The sequence below is a fragment of the Taeniopygia guttata genome, chromosome 12 (assembly GCF_048771995.1).
Source record: "Taeniopygia guttata chromosome 12, bTaeGut7.mat, whole genome shotgun sequence".
NCBI lineage: Eukaryota > Metazoa > Chordata > Aves > Passeriformes > Estrildidae > Taeniopygia > Taeniopygia guttata.
Window position 1 is genome coordinate 1,776,326 of NC_133037.1, and position 18,724 is coordinate 1,795,049.

The window sequence follows — 18,724 nt, forward strand, 5'->3', positions numbered from 1 at the left end:
GGGCACCTGTGCCAGGGCTGCCCACCCTGATGACAAAAAATTTCCTCCTCAAATCCATTCAAACCTTCACCTCTAGAGTGTTTCCCTCTCCAAGCACCAGCCCTGGCCTTCCAAAAGCAACTTGGAAGCTCTGCCACCATTACAGATATATTTCAGTAATGAACAATATTTCTCAGCTTTAAAAAAACCCAATTATTAAAGAAAATTATATTCATTTTCCCAACTATTTATATAAAAGTTTACAATAAGTTACTTTCACCTATAAAATTTTGGTGCCACGCAAAACTCCAGAGCCCAGAGTACAGAATGGAAGTTGTTTGGTTTTTTTTGGTTTTTTTGGTTTTTTTTTAGAGATCTATTTTCAGTACTTACTGCAAAGCACAAGTTACCCTAAAAAACCCAACCAGTTCCCTGGAAAATCACCATCCTCCAGACAACAAGGATGATATTTTAGTGAATTATCTTTAAAACCTGCAGCAGGGGAGGTGCCTGTCTGCCACCTCTCCACTGGGAATTCCTCCCTGGGAAGAGATGGAAAGAGTTCCCAGCATGACAGACTGACATCAGGACACTCCTCTTCCCAAAAAACCTCGAGCTTCTCTGATGAAATGCCACCATGGGTGTGAAAAGCAGCACGAGCCACCGTGGCAGCTTTTGTGTAGGATCCAGAGCAGTAAATTCATTACAATAATGAGATTGTAACTCAATATATGCTATGGTGGGAGTGTTCCAAAGGCTCCATTTACTGCTTTCCAAGGAAGGCAGCCTTGGCTGTGGGTACAGCAAAACTGTACAACTGATGAGTCTTTTAATTTGTTCTTCACATGGGAAAAATCAGGAGAAACAGCACAGAAAAAAAGAATCTTTAAATCATCTAATTAAAAAAATTAAAACCTGTTCAAATCAACCCCAGATTCTTTCCTTAACATGAAAGATTTCACTTTGTTCTTGCTCTTTCACTCATTTTCAATGTTTTCTCATTATGTTTCCCCTCATTTTTAAAAGGAGAAATATTCACTTGAAATGGAAGCCCCCAGAGTTGTGATCTCTAAATGAAATGTCTTTCAGAAATATTTCCAATTTGAAAACATCCCTCGTTTTTAAAAAAACCTACATTGCTCACCAAACTCAATTCAGTTTTGCCAGAAGGGTTGGTTCCCAAACTCTTTTTCTGTGGCAGAATTATTATAAATCAAAAACTGTTCTCGTAATCTCTGGAGTTCAACCCAGTCTTCCCTGCTGACAGGAGCTGAGCCCTCAGAAATATTTGGAGGAGAAAACTCTGAATTTTTGTCCGTATTTTCTCTGAAAACAATATGGGATGGGAGCAGAGGAGCAACAAATACCAGGATTTTTTTGATGCTGTGGAGGTCTCTGCACATTTGTCTGGTGTGGAACCTGCAGCTTCTCCTCCCCAAAACATCTCCAGCAGAACCTTGGTTCCAAACCCAGCCCCTTGTGCCCCTAAATCCCCTCCCTGCAGCCCTCACTCACCTACACACAGGTAAAGCCACACTTTCACTTTGCTCTCTGGGTCTGTTCCCAGCAGCAATTCGGGGATCAGAGGGATAAATGCATCTTCTGTTTAACAGAGCAGGCCTAGGAAGCTGAAATTTGACATTTCCCAATGCCTGGCTCAAGGACTGTGATTGCATGAGGGAAGAGCAGGAGCAGAAAGCCTTTGAGGGGAGAGGGCTCTGCCCTGACACTGTTAAATCCCAACTCCCCTCATTTCTCAATCACTGATCCTCCTGAAAGCTGTTCTTAATTGGTTATTAGCAATTATTACTTATCCACGAAAGCTGGGGCAACCCATATATCACAAATCCCAAGCTGTAACACGAGGATGCTCCCCCAGATTTCCTGCCTTACCCTCCCAGCCACAAGAAGGAAAAAAAGACTTTTCCAAATGTTTCCAGCAGGTTTCCATGCCAATGTCCTTCTGCGGATGTGTTTTTGTTCCAGCTGCTCTGATTCTCAATTAATATGCACCATTCAGCCAGGTTTTATTTCAAATTACACCCTTCTCGAGATGTGCCGTTTGAAAAGAAAGTCATTTCAAAAAATATCCTCGCAAAATTACATCCTCACAAAATATTTACTGCAGATTGCACCGACTGCAATAATAATAAAAAAAAAAAAAGCCCTGAAAGCAGGCAACCTGCTTACCATAAAATGTCAGTTGTCCTCGTGCCACGTTTTTCCCTCTCACATTTTCAGCCACACATTCGTAGAGTCCAGCATCCTCCTGCTGGAAATTGGGGATTTCGAGGAGCCCGCTGGATCGGTGCCTCCGGGCTTTCCTGGGCAGCTGCTTCCCATCCGCCCTCCTCCAGCTGATGGTGGGCACTGGGCTGAAAAAGGGAAAAGAAAAAAAATAACCCAGGCAGAGGAAGGCACGGTCAGCGTGAGGAGCCTGGCACAGGGTCCAGAGGGGTTTTATTACGGGTGGGTTTTGTGGAATATAAATCTAAATGTGTTTATCGTGGTGTATAAGCAGGAGACATTTTATTATTAAAATGCTGTTTGGACCCAGCTGAATCTGGGGTAAAAATATATCCATTTTAAGGTGGGAAGGCCCTGGCAGAGGTTGTGCAGAGAAGCTCTAAAAGTGTCCAAAAATCAGGGCTTGGAGCACCCTGGGATGGTGGAAGGTGTCCCTGCCCACGGCACTGGATGGGATTCAAGGTCCCTTCCAACCCAAACCATCCATTTTGTGATGATTTTCCTACCAGTCCCAACATTTTGGAAGTGTTGCCAGTGTTTACTCCAGAAACAAGGGTCCCCAAGCCTTGTGGCTGCTCTGAAAACTGGCCACAAGCAACTCCTGCTGAGGGAAGTGGATCATCAGGAACTGCTGCAAACCCCACAAACCCAGCACCACGAACGTGAGAAGCTGCAGGAATAATAATTAATAACAATAATGGATCCAGACTTACTTGCCCAAGGCAAAGCACTCCAGTTTCACCGTGGTTCCTTTTGCAGATGGAACAGTTTCTGGGAACTGCACTTCTATTTTGGGCTCATACTCTCCCATCACCCCTGGGAACATAAAGGAGATGCTAAGGCTTGGTTGAATTTCAGCAGTAAATTCACAACTGCTCCTGTGCTAGCACAGAGCTGTTCTATACATCATTACTTGCCCAATTAATCCATTCATTTTAAACATGGCTTGTTCCTAACAGCCGTGGAGTGTGGGCTCTTTTCCCATTTACTGCCAGAGGAGAAGCTCAACCAACTCTCCACACCATCTGCCAAAGATTAAAATCTCTTCATGGCTCTGTTACTTTTTGCTTTTGAATATGCAGGATTTTTGCAGGTAACTTGTGAAATAAGGGGAGCAATAATCAGGGAGGTTCAGCATCTTCTAGAAATGAAACGTGGAACAAACAGCCATTAGGAAAAAGTTTTAAAATCCCTGGAGTTAACAGAGATATTTCTGTTAACTTCCAGGATTTCAATGTACAGAGATCTTCCACTCCTCGGGTAATTTCTTTATTTTTTACTGCCCCAGTAAATCACGGAGCGTGGCAGCCTCTTTATGAAATTGTGTTTAAAAATTTGTGCACATAAAAAGGCCATTATACCCCTGACAAATGGCTCCGTTTCCAGCCACTGCACTGTCTTAAACCCAGCACATATAATTCCACCAATAGTGATTATCAGCTAATTGATGATTGCAGTTCCAAACTCAACAGTGCAGCACTTCCTGGACTGTGGCCAAGGCAGGAGAGGAGCTGGGTCAGCCCTGGAGAATCCCAAAAATACAGAAATGAGCCAGCAGGACCCTGCAGTGACACTGGGGAACATCAGAGCTGCTGAGGTTGGTTTGTGATTGCTCCCTGCTCTTGCTTTTCACACTGGATGCAAGAAAATCTTGTTTTTTCCTTTACTTTTCCAGTGATAAAGCTGGAAATGCTCAGTGTGAGGCTGACACCACATCCACCTCTGCTTGCTGACCTGTTCTGATGCAGCAGCAGGTTATGTCATCTTTCTTCCAACACATTAATTGCAAATAAATGTTCAACAAAGCTGCTGCACGGCCCCAGTTGTCAAAATTAAATGCATTTCTTAAAAATACGGATACTCTCCCCAAATTTATGCCCTGCCTGGTACATGAAACAGGAAATCTGGGATTCCCTGGTGACATTCCAGCATTTACAAATCATACAAACAAGAATTACGTGGCATGTCACTCATTAGCCCTCTGCATGTTAACACTGCACCCTCCAAAAGCTCAAAATCCTGTTTTCCCACCTGGGACCTGCCAAATCTTTGCAATCTTGCCCAAATTTCTCCAAAATTTGTGCTGAATATTTGCTGAGTGAGCTTCAATCAAGCCAAGAACTGCCCCGTGGTCTCCAAAGCAGCAGCTGATAGAATTTGTGCAGATCTTTTCCTCCTTCTCTTCACTAATTTTTTATTTATTCCCATTTCTTTGCCTTGGGCTGGGCCCGGAGAGATGAAATTCCAGGGGGATAAAACCCCCCAGTAGGGTGGGAATGTTTCCCTGGAGCTCTGGGACATCAGCTACAGCCACCACCCCCCTCAGCCCTGCAGCTCTGGCCTCACTGAGAATTCCAACCACCAAAAAAATCAGGATTTGTACCTGGAAAAATCAGCATTTGCACCTGGAAAAGCCACAAGGCTCCTGCTGCAGTGCCACCCTGCCTATCTCCATTAATACATACAGGGTGTGAAATGAATCCTGCTGTCTCCTCTTTATAGGAGCAACATCCGAGCAGTTGAGACATCTCCATCCTGAATCCAAGATCATTTCCACGCAGAAAATCCTCATTTTTCCTGCTGTTCCTGGGTGATTTAACATCTGACTTAGCCGTGCAGGTGGCAGGGATGGAGGAGGAAATAAAGGATTAAAAGAGACCCTGTGTTTGTGGCTTGGAGAGCAGTCCCAGTGTCAGGGCACATCAGATGTTCCACGTGGTGGCATTTCAGAGGCTTTTGTGTCTTTCTTCCAATTTCAAAGCTTAAAAACGATTTTTGGGATGAAAGTCCCAGGAATTCAGGAGGAGGCTAATTTGTCTGAGGATTTGATATGCATTTCCTGACAACACCTGTGAAACGTTGCAGTTTAATTGGCCCATACAGCTGCTGCTGATGGCAATTTTATTCCAGGACTATTTTGGTCCTTTCCTACTGTTACTGCTTCAATCCTGGCATGGAAAATCCCACATTTTAAAGAGAAATAGGGAAGCAGCAGCTCTCAACACCTGGATGGTCCCAGCAGGCTTTGGAGTGGGATGGGGCAGCCACAGCTGTGCCAGAGCCTCCCCACCCTCACAGGGAACAATTCCTTCCCCTCTTTATCCCTGCCCTATCAGCTTAAAGCCATTTCCCCTTTTTCCACCACTGCACACCCTTCTGCCAAGTCCCTCTCCACCTCTTCCAGTGGGGTTTGCAAAAAAAAAAAAAAAAAAAAAAAAAAAATCCTGTTATTGGAATATTTAAAAAGGTTATTTCAGCACTGCAATTGTCAGCACGAGGGAAATTTAAGCATTGCTCTTTGTCATCCGTGCCACGACTCCCTGTGCACTCCGAGGGATGGATTTGCTGCTGTCGTGTTTATGGGAACACAGAATTCCCTGAAAGGGAGGGCAGATATGGGGCAGAGCTGGAAAAGCAGCACCTCCACCCCTCCCAGCCCAGCTGTGACAATTCCTCATCACCAGCAGTGTGAAAAATGCACATTTATGATTGGCTTTTTGCAAATGTTACAATGAATATTATATGTGTAATGTTAGAAAGTGATGCTGTTTTCATTCTCTTACGTAGTGTGTAAAAGGGAGTTTTAGGTCCCAACATAATGTTAAAATAGAGACTATGTATGTGGGGTGAGGTTTTTTTTTTTAGAAATGAGATACTTGCTTCGAGGAACACCTAAATCTTCCAAAGGAGAGGAATTTATGGTTTTCTTATCAGAAGAAACTAATTTCTTCAGGCCTTGCTCAGACTTGAAGAGGCCATGGGGATTAAAGGAAACAGCTGACATACAACAGACAGAGTTCTTATTTTAAATAGAATGTATGCATAACCATGAAGGATGTATGAATATGCAACAAGTGTATTGGTTTAAGGGTGATTCCTTGTTCACAAGTCATGCTTTTCGTGACTCAGTGTCTGAGAGCATCCTGATGTCTGTAATACTTTGCTTTTTATTGTCTTGTAATTGGCCTAACTCTAAACTTTATTACTCTAATTGTATTATTATTTTTATAACCATTTTATTATTATTAAACTTTAAAAATTTTAAAAAACCAGTGATTGGCGTTTTTTACAAGCAGCATTTCCCACTCCTTCCACAGGGCTTGTGTCAAGCTGATGGGCAGGAGGCTGCAGAAAGGAGCCTGCATTTTCCAAGCAAGGAATTTTTGTCAAATCCCAGGAGGTGACAGTGGATCTTCTTCCAGGAAAAGTTGCTAACATTGCATTTCTATTCCTGGAACAAATGTCCCAACGATTAGCCTTTAAACAGAGATGTTTTAATTAATTTTGGTTGGAAATTAACATGTAAATGTATTTTTCTTATCTGCTCCAAAATGACGACGGATATAGATCAATTGTCTGTATAAATTTAGAAATCCTCTTCTGCTTTATTCTTCCCTTTTTTGTGTTATTCCACAGACCACTAATAATAGCACTAATTCTGCTGGGAAACACAGGCTGAGCTAACACTTACCAAAACAACAAAGTGCCTTTGTTCACTTTTGGGCTGCAGAAAATGAGAAAAACTGCTACGTCCAGGCTCTAAAATCTATTTTGTTTCCTGTCTTTGCCCAACTCCCAGCGGGTTTTTCTTTTGTAATTACTGCCTGACTCTCCGAGTCGCTCCAGCAGTGGGGAGAGCGACTTTGCCTGTCCAGGAGTTTGAACCCCAGCTCTAGCATCACTGAAAAAACCTGAGGGGGGAAAACCCTTTGCTGTAAAATAAATATTTCAGCCACTTTTAACTTTTTTGGGCAACATCCAGCCACGAAAACACAACAAAGGGCAGCCTGGGAGGCTCCTACCGTCGTTCCTGAGGACGAGGGGCGTGGGTGGCCCCAGGACCTTGCTGTTGGTGACGGTGTTGGTCACCACGCAGGTGTAGTTGCCCACGTCCGAGGTCTCCACCTTGGCGATGTACAAATTGCCCGTCTCCTGCGACACGAAGCGCCGGCTGTCCTGGTGCACAAAGCTGGGGTACTCGTTGAAGATCCAGGCGTAGGTCAGCTCTGCAAGCACAAGGGACCCGCTGTCAGCAGGGCAAAACGGAGATGTCACAGCCCCTGGGATGGCCCCATGGCTGCTGATGCCCTGTTGGGTTGTACCTTCTTATCTTCTCTACATTCCCTGATGCCATTTTGGTTTTTGCCTTTTTACCTTCTCTATATTCCCTGATGCCATTTTGGTTTTTACCTTTTTATCTTTTCTATATTCCCTGATGCCATTTTGGTTTTACCCTTTCTTCTTCTCTATATTTCCTGATGCCATTTTGGTTTTTACCTTTTTATCTTCTCTACATACCCTGATGCCATTTTGGTTTTTTACCTTTTTTCTTTTATATATTCTCCGATATATATATTTGGTTTTGGGTTTAGTTTTTTTATATGCTCTGTTTTGGTTTTTACCTCTTTTTCCTTCATATAGTCTCTAATGCCCTTTTGGTTTTTACCTTTTTTTCTTCTTTACATTCTCTATTGCCCTTTTGGTTTTTAACTTTTTTTCCTTCATATATTCTCTAATGCCATTTTTTTTTAACCTTTTTTTCTTTCCTATATTCTCTGCATTCTCTATATTGTTAGTTTTTTATCATAGCTTAGCTTCACCATTTTCCTAGGCAGAAAGACAAAACAAATTCCAGGATCCCTCTGCTGTCTTGGCTCTCCTTAGAAACCAAGGCTGAAAACAGCTTTTCAAAACATATTTTTGTAAACAGGTCGTGGATCTCATCTGAGGAGGGAGAATTTAGAAGGTAACAGAACTGGGGGGATTAATTTACTGGGCAGGTTCCTAATTGGGGCGTTCTTGTCAGATATGCTAATTTGCAGAATCTATAAACATTGTACATAAATCATGAGCATCCTCAGCCTTTTCCACCTGGAAAATTCATGCATTTAAGGGTCCTTTCATAAAGGTGCTCCTTTTATCACCCTAACTGTGTCTGGCTCATATTTTTAGGATCAGAGAAAAAGGCATCACTCCAAATGCAAATTTCCACCTGTGATGCTTCTAATCCCACACATGGATCTGATATTCCTGCTACTCCTTCAGCATCATCCAGAATAAAATGAATTTCACAGGAACCTCACCTTTTTGTAGTGATCATTCCAGCCTGCCCGTGACTTTTCTTTCATCCTCCCTAATTAATTTTTTTTTTCCCCCCTTAAAGCCAGTTGTGAGGAGGATCTGCCGAGTTGTGTTATCACCCACTGGATGCTTTATTCCTCAGGAACTTCTGAATCAGCAGAAAACTGAACACTAAATTAAGCAGCTGTAATCTTCTCTGTGACTAATTAGACAGGGCTCTGTGTTTTATAAGGCGTCTTTGGAAGTTATTTGAGCCATAAAGAAGAAGTGAGAGATGTTGCAGAGGGTGTGAGTGAGGTTAATGCAGCCTAACCCTGTTATATCTGCCTGAGCCAAATGCCCAAACACACTCAAAGAGCCTGAAGTGGATACAAGACTGCTGCAGTTTTCTAAGGGAACACTAATTATACTAAAAATCACCTTCTTATTTTAATACTCTAATGAGTTGTGTCTGTAATTGACCTCAACTACCATTAGGTACTTTGGAAAATACATTCTGCCCTCACGTCCCACTGTTCCCAGCCAGAAGAGGCTGAATGCAGACTTTTGGCCTTTATTTATTTATTTGTGACAACAGGAAAATGCCTGCTTAGACTTTTAGGAAAATATGATAATTCTGTTTATGAGGGAATATCTAATCATCATATTTGCACATGTGCATCTCATTAGGAGGAACCTCATGCTGATGTCAAGAGGATACTCAGAGCAAACAAGGTACCACTTCTCAGCGAGCTTATTATTTTCTGCAAGTAGTTAAGTTTGTTGTTTTTTTGGTTTTTTTTTTTTTTTTTGTTTTTTAATTTACTCTCAGTGAACAATTATCTTGCTCCTCCAGAACCAGCCAGCACCAGGCAAATAAACATCCCTGCCCTGGGATGCACAGAGCTGTTGAAATTGGAGTGACTCTTCACACCAAGGTTTCCACCAGAGCCCCTGAGCTCTGCAGTTCTGCTCTGACTGTGGAAATGGTGACCTGGCCACAGACAAACAGTGGGGAGGGAATTCCTGGATCAATCCCCGTCCCTCCCACCCTTCCCCAGGAGGTCTCATAGGTATAATTGCACCTCAGAAAGGGCTCCTGCTATTCTCTGTGAGGCAGCATCACTTTAATTGCTAAAACCCTTCTAATTTCCAGGTTAAATATTTTCATTGTGGTCCCTGGTTCTGTGCTTGTGGGCTAATGATGCCTTTGGCTTAAGGAGTTCTCATCTCTTTGCTGGTGAGAGCCATCGAGAGCCCTTGTGCTGGCATTTTCAAGATTTTCCAACCCTATAATCATGGTAGGAGCTTTTCCCAGGCTCTGCCTCAGTTGAAAAGTCTGGGATAATTCTGTCACTGGAGCTGAGGGCCAGGCTGGGAGCTGGGCAAGAAGAGGAGGCTGGGCAAGAAGAGGAGGTCTGACCAAAGAGAGAAACAAAAGGATGAGCTGGGATCCCTCCAAAATGGTGGAAGGAATTGAATGAGACCCATTTCTAGAGAGAAAAACATTGAAATTCACCCCCCACAGCCAGCTTCAAACTCAGTTAATTTGGCTGCATAAAACTCAGGGACACAGTAAAGATCTGAAGGTGCAGCTCTGCCTTCCTATCAGTGCCAGAGAGATCCAGCTGCCCAAATGACACAGAATTGGACATTAGGAGCAGTCCATTATTGCCATATAAAATTTAAAGACCTTTAAAATATATTGCAATATAATATTGAAGGGTTGGAAGCCCTGGGTAAGCAGGGCACAGGAGGCTGGGCAGGAGGAAGAGGAGGTCTGATCAAAGACAGGAACAAATGGATGAGTTGGGATCCCCCCAAAATGAGGAACCGGGTGCAGGGGGGACTAAAGGAGACCCATTTCTAGTGGGAAAAACATTGAAACCTCCCCGAAAGCCACCTTCAAACTCTGTTAATTTGGAACCCAGTAAAGGTCGGAGGGTGCAGCTCTGCCTTCCTATCAGTGCCAGAGAGATCCAGCTGCCCAAATGCACAGAATTGGACATTAGGAGCAATCCATTATTGCTCTGTAACATTTAAAATTGGCTAATTCTTTCTCTCTCCCTCTCACAAACCTCATGGGACTAATGGGATACGGAGCCCAGGGAGCAGCTCAGACTGGAGCATCTCAAAGTGATTCTGCTTGTGTAGCAGCATGTAAATAAATGCTCCCTCCATCTGCCTTTGATTTCCTGCGAGATCCTGGTGCAATATTTATGGCTCCTCCAAGCTGAAGGATTCCTTTTGATAAGGTCTGCCTCTCTAATTCCTCTGGAAGTGACAGGCAGCTCACACCCCACAGGCAATTTGTAGCTCCTGAGCCAGCAGACACTTCAAACACAGCCCGGGGTGGCTCCTGGTGATGGAAGCGTTTCCCAAAGTCACCAACACGAGCCTTGGAGCACAGGGAAGGAGCAGCACCAGCCAATCCGTGCTTCTCTAATCACACAGCAGGCTCTGATTCCTTGAGGGGTTCATGACAAACATCTCCTGTCTAATTTGGGGCCCTTTCTGTCAAAGACCACCCTGGGTCAGGGGTGGCTCCGTGTGGTGGAAAAGTCTCTCCTCCAGCCCGAGCTTCCAAAGAAAGGCTCAGCAGTCTCTGCTGTCCGGTCTCAAGGCAGTTTATTGCAAGTTATCTCAAAGATTTTCTCCTGGAGCTGCTGAGGTTTGCTCACAGCTCAGGCAGAGGCACACACACACCCTGACATCCTCTCTGACTCCCGACTGCTTCTTCTCTCCCCCTCTGCCCAGGGTTGTGCTGTCTTTTATATGGTACATTACATGATAAATATTTACAGTTTTTCCCCAATGCCCATTACCTATATTAAATGGTGCCTTTCTACTCTAAACCAATCTGGGAGTGCCAACATCACCAAGAACATGGAGGTGAGGAAGGAGAAAGAGGGAGGACAGGGCAGGCCCAAATCCCTCCATCTTAAACCTCTGACTCCCATGTACAAAACCAAAACCCCCTGTACAGCACTCAGAAATTCTTCCCTTGACTTTGTGACTACTTCTACTATAATATCTAAACTTTTGTGACTTCTTGTTCTTCCTGCAAGGTTGGTAAATCATTCCATGGTTCAAACCCAAAATCACAGCTGTTTCCAGCTGCCTGCCAGGGTCTCAAATGCTTCTGACCTGGGCCCGGAACATCCAAAAATGTCTGAGGGACATTTTGAGCTCCAACACCTTTCCCTAATTTCCCACGCTGTTCATTTCCCCGTTAAAGCAGATCTCTCAAACTCAGAATATGACCCAATTCCTGACCTGTGTTTGCTGTTTTTAAAGGAAAGGAGAAATCCACGAGCTGAAATCCCAGAGCAGCCCCTGAGCACCTGCCTGGTCATCCCCTGCACAGACCCATTTTATTCAGACTTATTTTTCTTCATTTCCATTATCTCCTCTATAGTGAAAGCTGCACAGAAATTCTGAATAATTATTAACTTAGGCCTGTGGTTTGCCAAAATAACATTTTTCTGCTTGCCCCTCTTGGGATGTGCAGATATTTTGGTTCTGCCTTTAAGCAGAAGAAACTCTTCTTGATTTTTTTTTCAAGTCACTTCCATAAAATCAGGGCTGCCACTCAAAAAGGTCTTTGGAGCTATTATGGGAAAAGCTATTAAAATATCAAGATTATGGCAGCCATAAAGCTGAGGAGAAGGATGAAATTTTGGGATCAGTATTAGCCAAAAAAATGGGGGTCATTTATCATTTTTAATAAGAACAGTGTGGGTACAATACACTATTATTTTTATAGGCTTTGCTGAAAGTTACAGAGATTAATCCAATCTTCAATGATTGCTATAATTCCTACCTTATCACCCACTCTGTCACTCTCAAGCTGGACAGGTGGGAACTGATTTTCAGTGAAAACCAGAAGGTTTTCTGTAAATCATGATGTACAAAAAATGACATTTCATTACACATGGCGAGAGAAAAATGTGAAATTAAGGGAATTATGAAATCCTCCCTTTAAACTGTCCCAAACAACCTAAAGTATGAAACATTAATTAATATTGAGACATTTTGAAAGGAGAGGTAAGGCTTATCCCCTGCTATAAACAATTAAAATCCAGATGGAGTGAACACAGCTCCGAGTGTTTGGTTGGCACTTTTGTAAATTTATGGCTGTTTTTAATTTTTTTTTTTCCAAAATTCAATTATTTCTTGCAGAATGCACTTCTGTAAAATTATGGCTGTTTTAAATTTTTTTTTCAAAATTCATTTCTTTTTTGCAGGATGGGAAGTGCTGAAGTTTTTCTGTCTCTTTTGCTCTTTGCCATTCCCAGGCAGAGCCAACAGCAGCAGTGAAGATTTTCCTGGAGAGAAGCTGTTCCTTCAACCATTGCAGTGCAGGTGATGGTGAGGAGGAAATGCACCCAGCACTTTGATTTTTGGTGGTTTAGCCCAGACAAACTTTTTGGCTCTGGGTGTGTTCCTGTGCCAAACATTCCCACCTACTCTTTTTTTTTTAATATATCCAAATGCTATAATAACATTTTGTGGTACAGCCCCCAGCCATACCAAGTGTTGTTGTATAAACTTCATAGAAAAGTGATTTTTGGTGGATAATTTGCAGACTGCTGGTTTTTTTTTTCTCTGACTTCTTCCATTCCTTGCTGTTCAAACTGGTCATAAGTGAAGGTTACAGCAAATTTGGGCAAACTAAAGCTGAAGTGACTACCTGAGGAGTGTCCTGAGCTGTATTCTCAATTTGCTTATTAAAATCTGCCAACTGATTGTAGGGGATATTCATAATTCCAATTTCATAAGTGCAAATTTCACTGTGATTTGATTCAGCAATCAACACCCATAGCCCCATGAACCAGAGCCTGGCAGAGTGCCCTGGGAAAGGAAAAAAGGGAATTATCCAGGAAAGACAAACCCCTGGCACGACACTCCATGGTCATGGCCCTACCCAGCCCTGCCAGGCTCCTCTCCACACACACCAGTCCTCTGCAATTCCTGAATTTTGGCCATTTTTCTCTTTCACACTTTTATTTTAATGTTAAAGCTTCACGAATAATGCACTGCCCCTTTTGTTTTTGTGGGCCTACAGACAGTTCCATTGCCCTGCCTGCACCACTGGATCAATTTTTTATCTTCCAGTCTTAAATAATTGCAGAACAATTTAAGGAAATCAGCCTGGGCAAAAGTATCACCTGGTAATTCTCCCTTGGAGTCTGAGCTCTGCTGCCCAGCTACATCACACCACAGCTCTGGGCCTCAAATGCAGGTTTTAATAAAAAGAATGATAAATAATGAACAAGATTAATCTAAATTTAATAAAACACATTTGGATGAACCCTCAGCTATGCCAAATCTGAGGTCACAGTTACTCAGCAGCCAGACAACAGAGAAATGTACTGTCAGAAGTTTATAAAAACAAGAAAAATGCACAAAATTACCCAATTTCTGTGTTGGATTCATTCTCACAGCAACTTTCAGTGCTGTGTTTGCCTCCCAGCCCCTTGACCGCCCAGCTCTGAGTAATTAAAAGGGCAAGAGGTGTTCATTAGCTGAAGCCTAATCAATATCCCCTGTATCTGGTGCATCTCCAGCCTGTGGTGTGTAAAGCAATTAAATATTTGGGTGCACACAGCTGGCCTGGCTTATCTCTGCCAGCAGCTCAGCCCCGTGGATGGCTGTGAGCACCAACCATGACTGCACAGAGCCATCGGGCAAAATGAACCCAAAAAGGGGGAAAATCCACACAAATCTTATCTGTGCTGAACAGAAAACATCGTGAGTCAGGTCCTGCACTGGGGGCATTTGCTCCACTTCAATACCAAAACTATTTTAACAACATCAGCTGGGCACTGACATCCTCCCATCGAGACAGCCTGGCTGCCTTGGGGAGAAACATGATGGTTTTGGTCTGACAGGCTTTTCAAATTTCTCCTACAGACATTTCCAGCCAGTCTTGCCTGGAAGGAAAAGCCACCCACCAAGCCAAGCTGTGTTTATCACTCTGATACCTCCTGGAGCAGGTTTGGTGCTCACTCAGGACTGGATTTGATGCCACTTCCAAGCCCTTCTCGTTTAAACTGAAATTTCTGGAGTCAGGCTCACCCCAGCAGTGATCAGCTGGGGGACTCTCTCTCTTTTTAAGTTCATTTCAGTGAGGAAGATCTGGTAATAAAAAGAGGAATAATGGCTTGATAAGATCCAGAGAGTGAACCTTTCATTTCAGTGAGGAAATTCTGGTCATAAAAAAAAGGAATAATGGCTTGATAAGATCCAGAGAGTGGCATCAACATCTTTGCAAAGAAGCACTCGTCTTCACCTGACAGCCAGAGAGAAAGCAGCCCTGTGCCACAAGGGAACAGGAGAGATCAGCCAGAGAAAAGCATAAAAAGGAGCCTGGGCTGAAGCTGCTAATTTCTTATGAGCAATCATCCAAAGAGAATAAAAACATGGGAAGCTGGGCATGTGCACAAGTGATGCCTACACTGAATTTAACCTTTGCTCTGGATCTGTGCTGTGAGAGATTCAGTCACTGCTGATGTTCTCCAGGCTCGTGTTACATAAAGTGCTCCCTGCATCACCTGAAGGAATGACTCACAGATTTAATCCATCCGTTTGTTTTCTGTTTAAAGTCACAGAGAGTTAGCCTAAAAATCCTTTTTTGTGTGTGCAGTTGCTTCAGAAAAGTTAAAGGTCCCTGGGCTTGTTTTAAAACATATTTCAATGTGACCTAGCTAATCCTTTAATACCAGCTTTCACTACCTTTGATCTGTAGTTGTAAGAGATTAGATCAAACCTCTAAAAAAAAAATTTGGTTGCAGTGGAATTTTCTTACTGCAATGAATTAAAATTATGATCCACTCCAAGGCTGAAATATCTGCCCAAACAGCCTGAGGGGGTATGGCCTGTAGGGCACTTGCTTGTAGCACACAGGAAAAAAAAAACATTATCTTGATTTATTTGATAGATAATCAGTGTTTAGTGTCATAATAAAGTGCTTTGATACCTACCAGCTGAAAACATCATCATAGCTGCACATTTATTATATTTAAACACATCATGGTTACATTTTTAGGTGCGACCATGAGCATGAGGTAACGGGAAATGCCCAAACCAATACCCCAATTGATTTTTCAACAACAAAACATCAACCCCATAGGAATGGGGGCTCTCAGAGCCAGGACTGTTGACTTGAACAAAGCAGAATGTGCACCCAGGGGTGTGGAACCCTAAATTTGACACATCAGGGCTGTGTTTGTGTCACTGCACACATTCTGTAGCCCCGCTGCTTCTGAGGGCTTGGCAGAGGCCAGCAGAGCTGGATGTGGAGGGAAAGGGTTAGCAGAGCCTGGGAGCAGGACTCTGATCTCTAATTTAGTTCATAAAGACATCACAAGATGTTCCAGCTCCCCATAAATGCTATTGACTGGGTTCTGTCAGACGACAGATTTCACTCATCTTTAGCCAAACCCTGCCGGCCCTACCCTCTCTCAATCCCACTTCAATCTTCATTTAGTGCTGACTGCAACCAAAGAGGGAATAACCACACCACTGCCTCGTAGATGATTTCTTTTTAAAGATGTCACGAGCTGTCACTGATAAATAAAAAATCCATTAACATCGTGTTCCTTATTATTCCACTGTTTCCAAGGCCTTTAGTGCAGGGCTGAGCCTCTTCCCTTCCAGTTCCCCTCCTGTGTCCTTGCCACCCACCTGGGGCACAAAAAAAGGAACGCTGGGGGTGCTGATGCTGCAGGTGACAAGTGACACGTGCCAGCTGAAAATCTGGGGCTCTTCTTGACCGAGCCCCTGGATTTTGCACCTCAAAATTCATCCCAGCTGAAATGAGGTAGATCACACTCACCCCCTCAGGTGCTTAAATGAGGGTAAATCTGTGATGAGCTTGGCATTTGTGCTGTAAGAAATATTGGTAATTTCATAAATCTCTCAATTAAGAGAGCTCTGTGTGTTCCCTGTGCTGTCAGAAATATCGAGTCAAAGCACTCCCAAATTAGAGGAGAATTTATCCTTATCCTTCATCCTCAAATATGTTGATAAACTTGTGCACAAACTGAATCAGCAGTTTCACAGAAAGGATTATGTCAGATTAATTTTAATCTAATCCATTTCTATCTCCTGAGAAGCTTTTTACTTCTTGCTTTTAATAATTTAAACGGTGACTGTGGCAGAGCATAAAAAATAAATGATGGGAGATGCACTTTAAATGGAAGTTACCATTCTCAATCACTTTTTATTTAAATGAGAGTTTCATATGCCTGATTTTAAGTTTAATGAACCCCATTTTTGCTGAACTGTAATAATCTCCATCACATGGAGCCAGACACAGACGAATTACAGAAACCCAGTGTGTGATTCACCTGCTCCCTGTGATGGAAGGAGACACCTGGAGGGAAAGTTGGGCTGAATTTGGAGGGAATTTTTTGGCAGAAATGCTGCCAGGCTGCTCAGATGCAGCTTTGAGGAGCAGGAGACAAACTGCAGCAGTTTGTTGGAAGCTTTGGGAAGTTGTTTTCTGGATCTTGGCCTGAGATCAATCACTCAGAGGATTTTTGAGCTCAGCTGTTCATGCTCTGGAAAACACTTTTAGGATGCTGACACTTCTGACAGGGGAATTTTCCTGCTTTTGGGGACATGGGAGTGGAAGTCACTATTAAGAGGAGAAACTGGTGACGGATTCAGGTATTTTTCTGCATCCTTTGCTCTCCTCATGGTCTCCTCCATCTCCCACACATCTCCAGCACTCGTCCTGCATCCACCTCCTGGGAATGCCTGAAAATCCTGCTGGAATTTCACCTGTTCCCATTCCAGGAAAGTCAGCTGCGAGCTGTGGAGCCCCAGCTCATGGAAACTGTTTTTTGGTTGTTTTCTTTTTTGCCCCCAGAAAACCCTGCTGGGGCATTTCCCTGCTTGTTTGGGAACTGAGCCTCCCCTCTGTCCTTCCCTGCATCCTCCGAGCTGAATTATCCACAGAAAACAAATTTTAACACGTGCCCCACAACCCAGGCAGGTTTGCAACCCCTCCTGATGCTCCAGGTCTGCCAACACCAACCCAAAACCACAGTCCAGTACATCAAAATCCATCACTGACAATCCCTAATGGGAAAATATTTCCCTGCCTCCTTTTTCTTTGCTTTTCCCAGCCTCAAGGGAGAGTTTACCTGCTCAGATTTTCCCTCCAGCCTCGGGAGTGATCCATGACAGGCTGCTCAGTAACCCTGCAGCCTTCTGACAAATAGCTGAACCAACTTCCAACCAGCTTAGCACATTTTTTGCTTGGTTTCCTGGGGAAATGGAACTTTTACAGCCGTGGTGCCCACCCATGTGTGCGAGGCTCCTCTCTAAATTAGCTCCTCATTAATTGGAACCGAATCTGACCAGGCAGCAAAGGCTTCCAAAGACATTAAGACAGGAGAGAAAGAGGAGAAACTATCAATCCTTTAATAAGGAATAACAGGGGTAGCTCAGCCCTTTGACAACCTGCCTGGCAAGGGGGAACTGGGAATAGAGGTTCTGTAAAATTCACATTTCTCAAAAGCTCCAGGCACCCCACACTGAAAGAAACAGGAAAATAAAGGCTGAGTGTTAAGATTACTGTAGTGGAGTGAGCACATTAAAAGCTCTGGGATTCCTGCTATGCTCCATTTGCTGATCATGGTATAAAAATGCCTGATAATTGCCTTTTTCCTCCTGATTTTTCCCAGGTTTGCTCCCCTTCCTCGCTGCACTGCCTGGTGGGGGCTGTACAAACATAAGACATGACTTGTGGGATGGATTATTTACAAGACAAACCCCCCAAACCATTCATCCCACCAGAGGCCATCAGCCACCCCAACAGCCCAAAAATCCTCACCGTTCCCAGCCCATGAAGTGTCCGTCAACTCTTAAAAAAAATAATAATAAAATGAGAGAAAAAGTGAGCAGCCACTAATGATTTTGTGCCCAGGAGTGGTTTTAGCAGCACTGGGATTTGTAAAGAGCTTTCTGCAAACATGTTTGGGGTCCACACTTCACTCCTGCCCGTGCAGCATGAAAGGCTGAGATTGAGATGGGATCATAATTGCCATCTCCTCTGTCAAATGATAAAATTTAGTCAGTTCTACTTGATTAAGCTGTGCAATAGAACTAAAAGTTTTCCTGGATACCGGCAGGGAAAGAAAGGGAGGAGAGAATGGGAAAACCTGAATGCACCCAATCTGTGAAAAGACGTGGGAATAATTCTCTGTCAATAGCTCAGCTCATGGACACGGATGTGTTCCCATCCATGGCTGTGTTTCCATCAGGAGTGATGGCATCAGATAGGAAAGAATTATGGGAACAACTGAGCTTTAATGAATCTGCTCTTCAGGAAAATGGAATTTTCCAAGCACATTGAGAACGTGGCCACTGCAGAGACTGAAAACGGATTTTCCTTGAAATTCTTCAATTCTTCAAATTGTTCACT

General features: G+C 43.4%; 1 protein-coding gene across 4 annotated transcripts in view; it reads right to left on the minus strand.

Moving 5' to 3' along the window:
- Positions 1 to 18,724, minus strand: part of LOC100224263 (contactin-4) — a 264,263-nt gene that overhangs the window by 62,231 nt on the left and 183,308 nt on the right. For all 4 annotated transcript variants that reach the window (XM_030283447.4, XM_030283445.4, XM_030283446.4 and 1 more), the window contains 3 exons: positions 7,029 to 7,232; positions 2,940 to 3,042; positions 2,170 to 2,354 (listed from right to left, as the gene is read on the minus strand). In XM_030283447.4, coding sequence (XP_030139307.4) covers positions 2,170 to 2,354; positions 2,940 to 3,042; positions 7,029 to 7,232 — 492 coding nt within the window. The remainder of the gene's footprint in view (positions 1 to 2,169; positions 2,355 to 2,939; positions 3,043 to 7,028; positions 7,233 to 18,724) is intronic.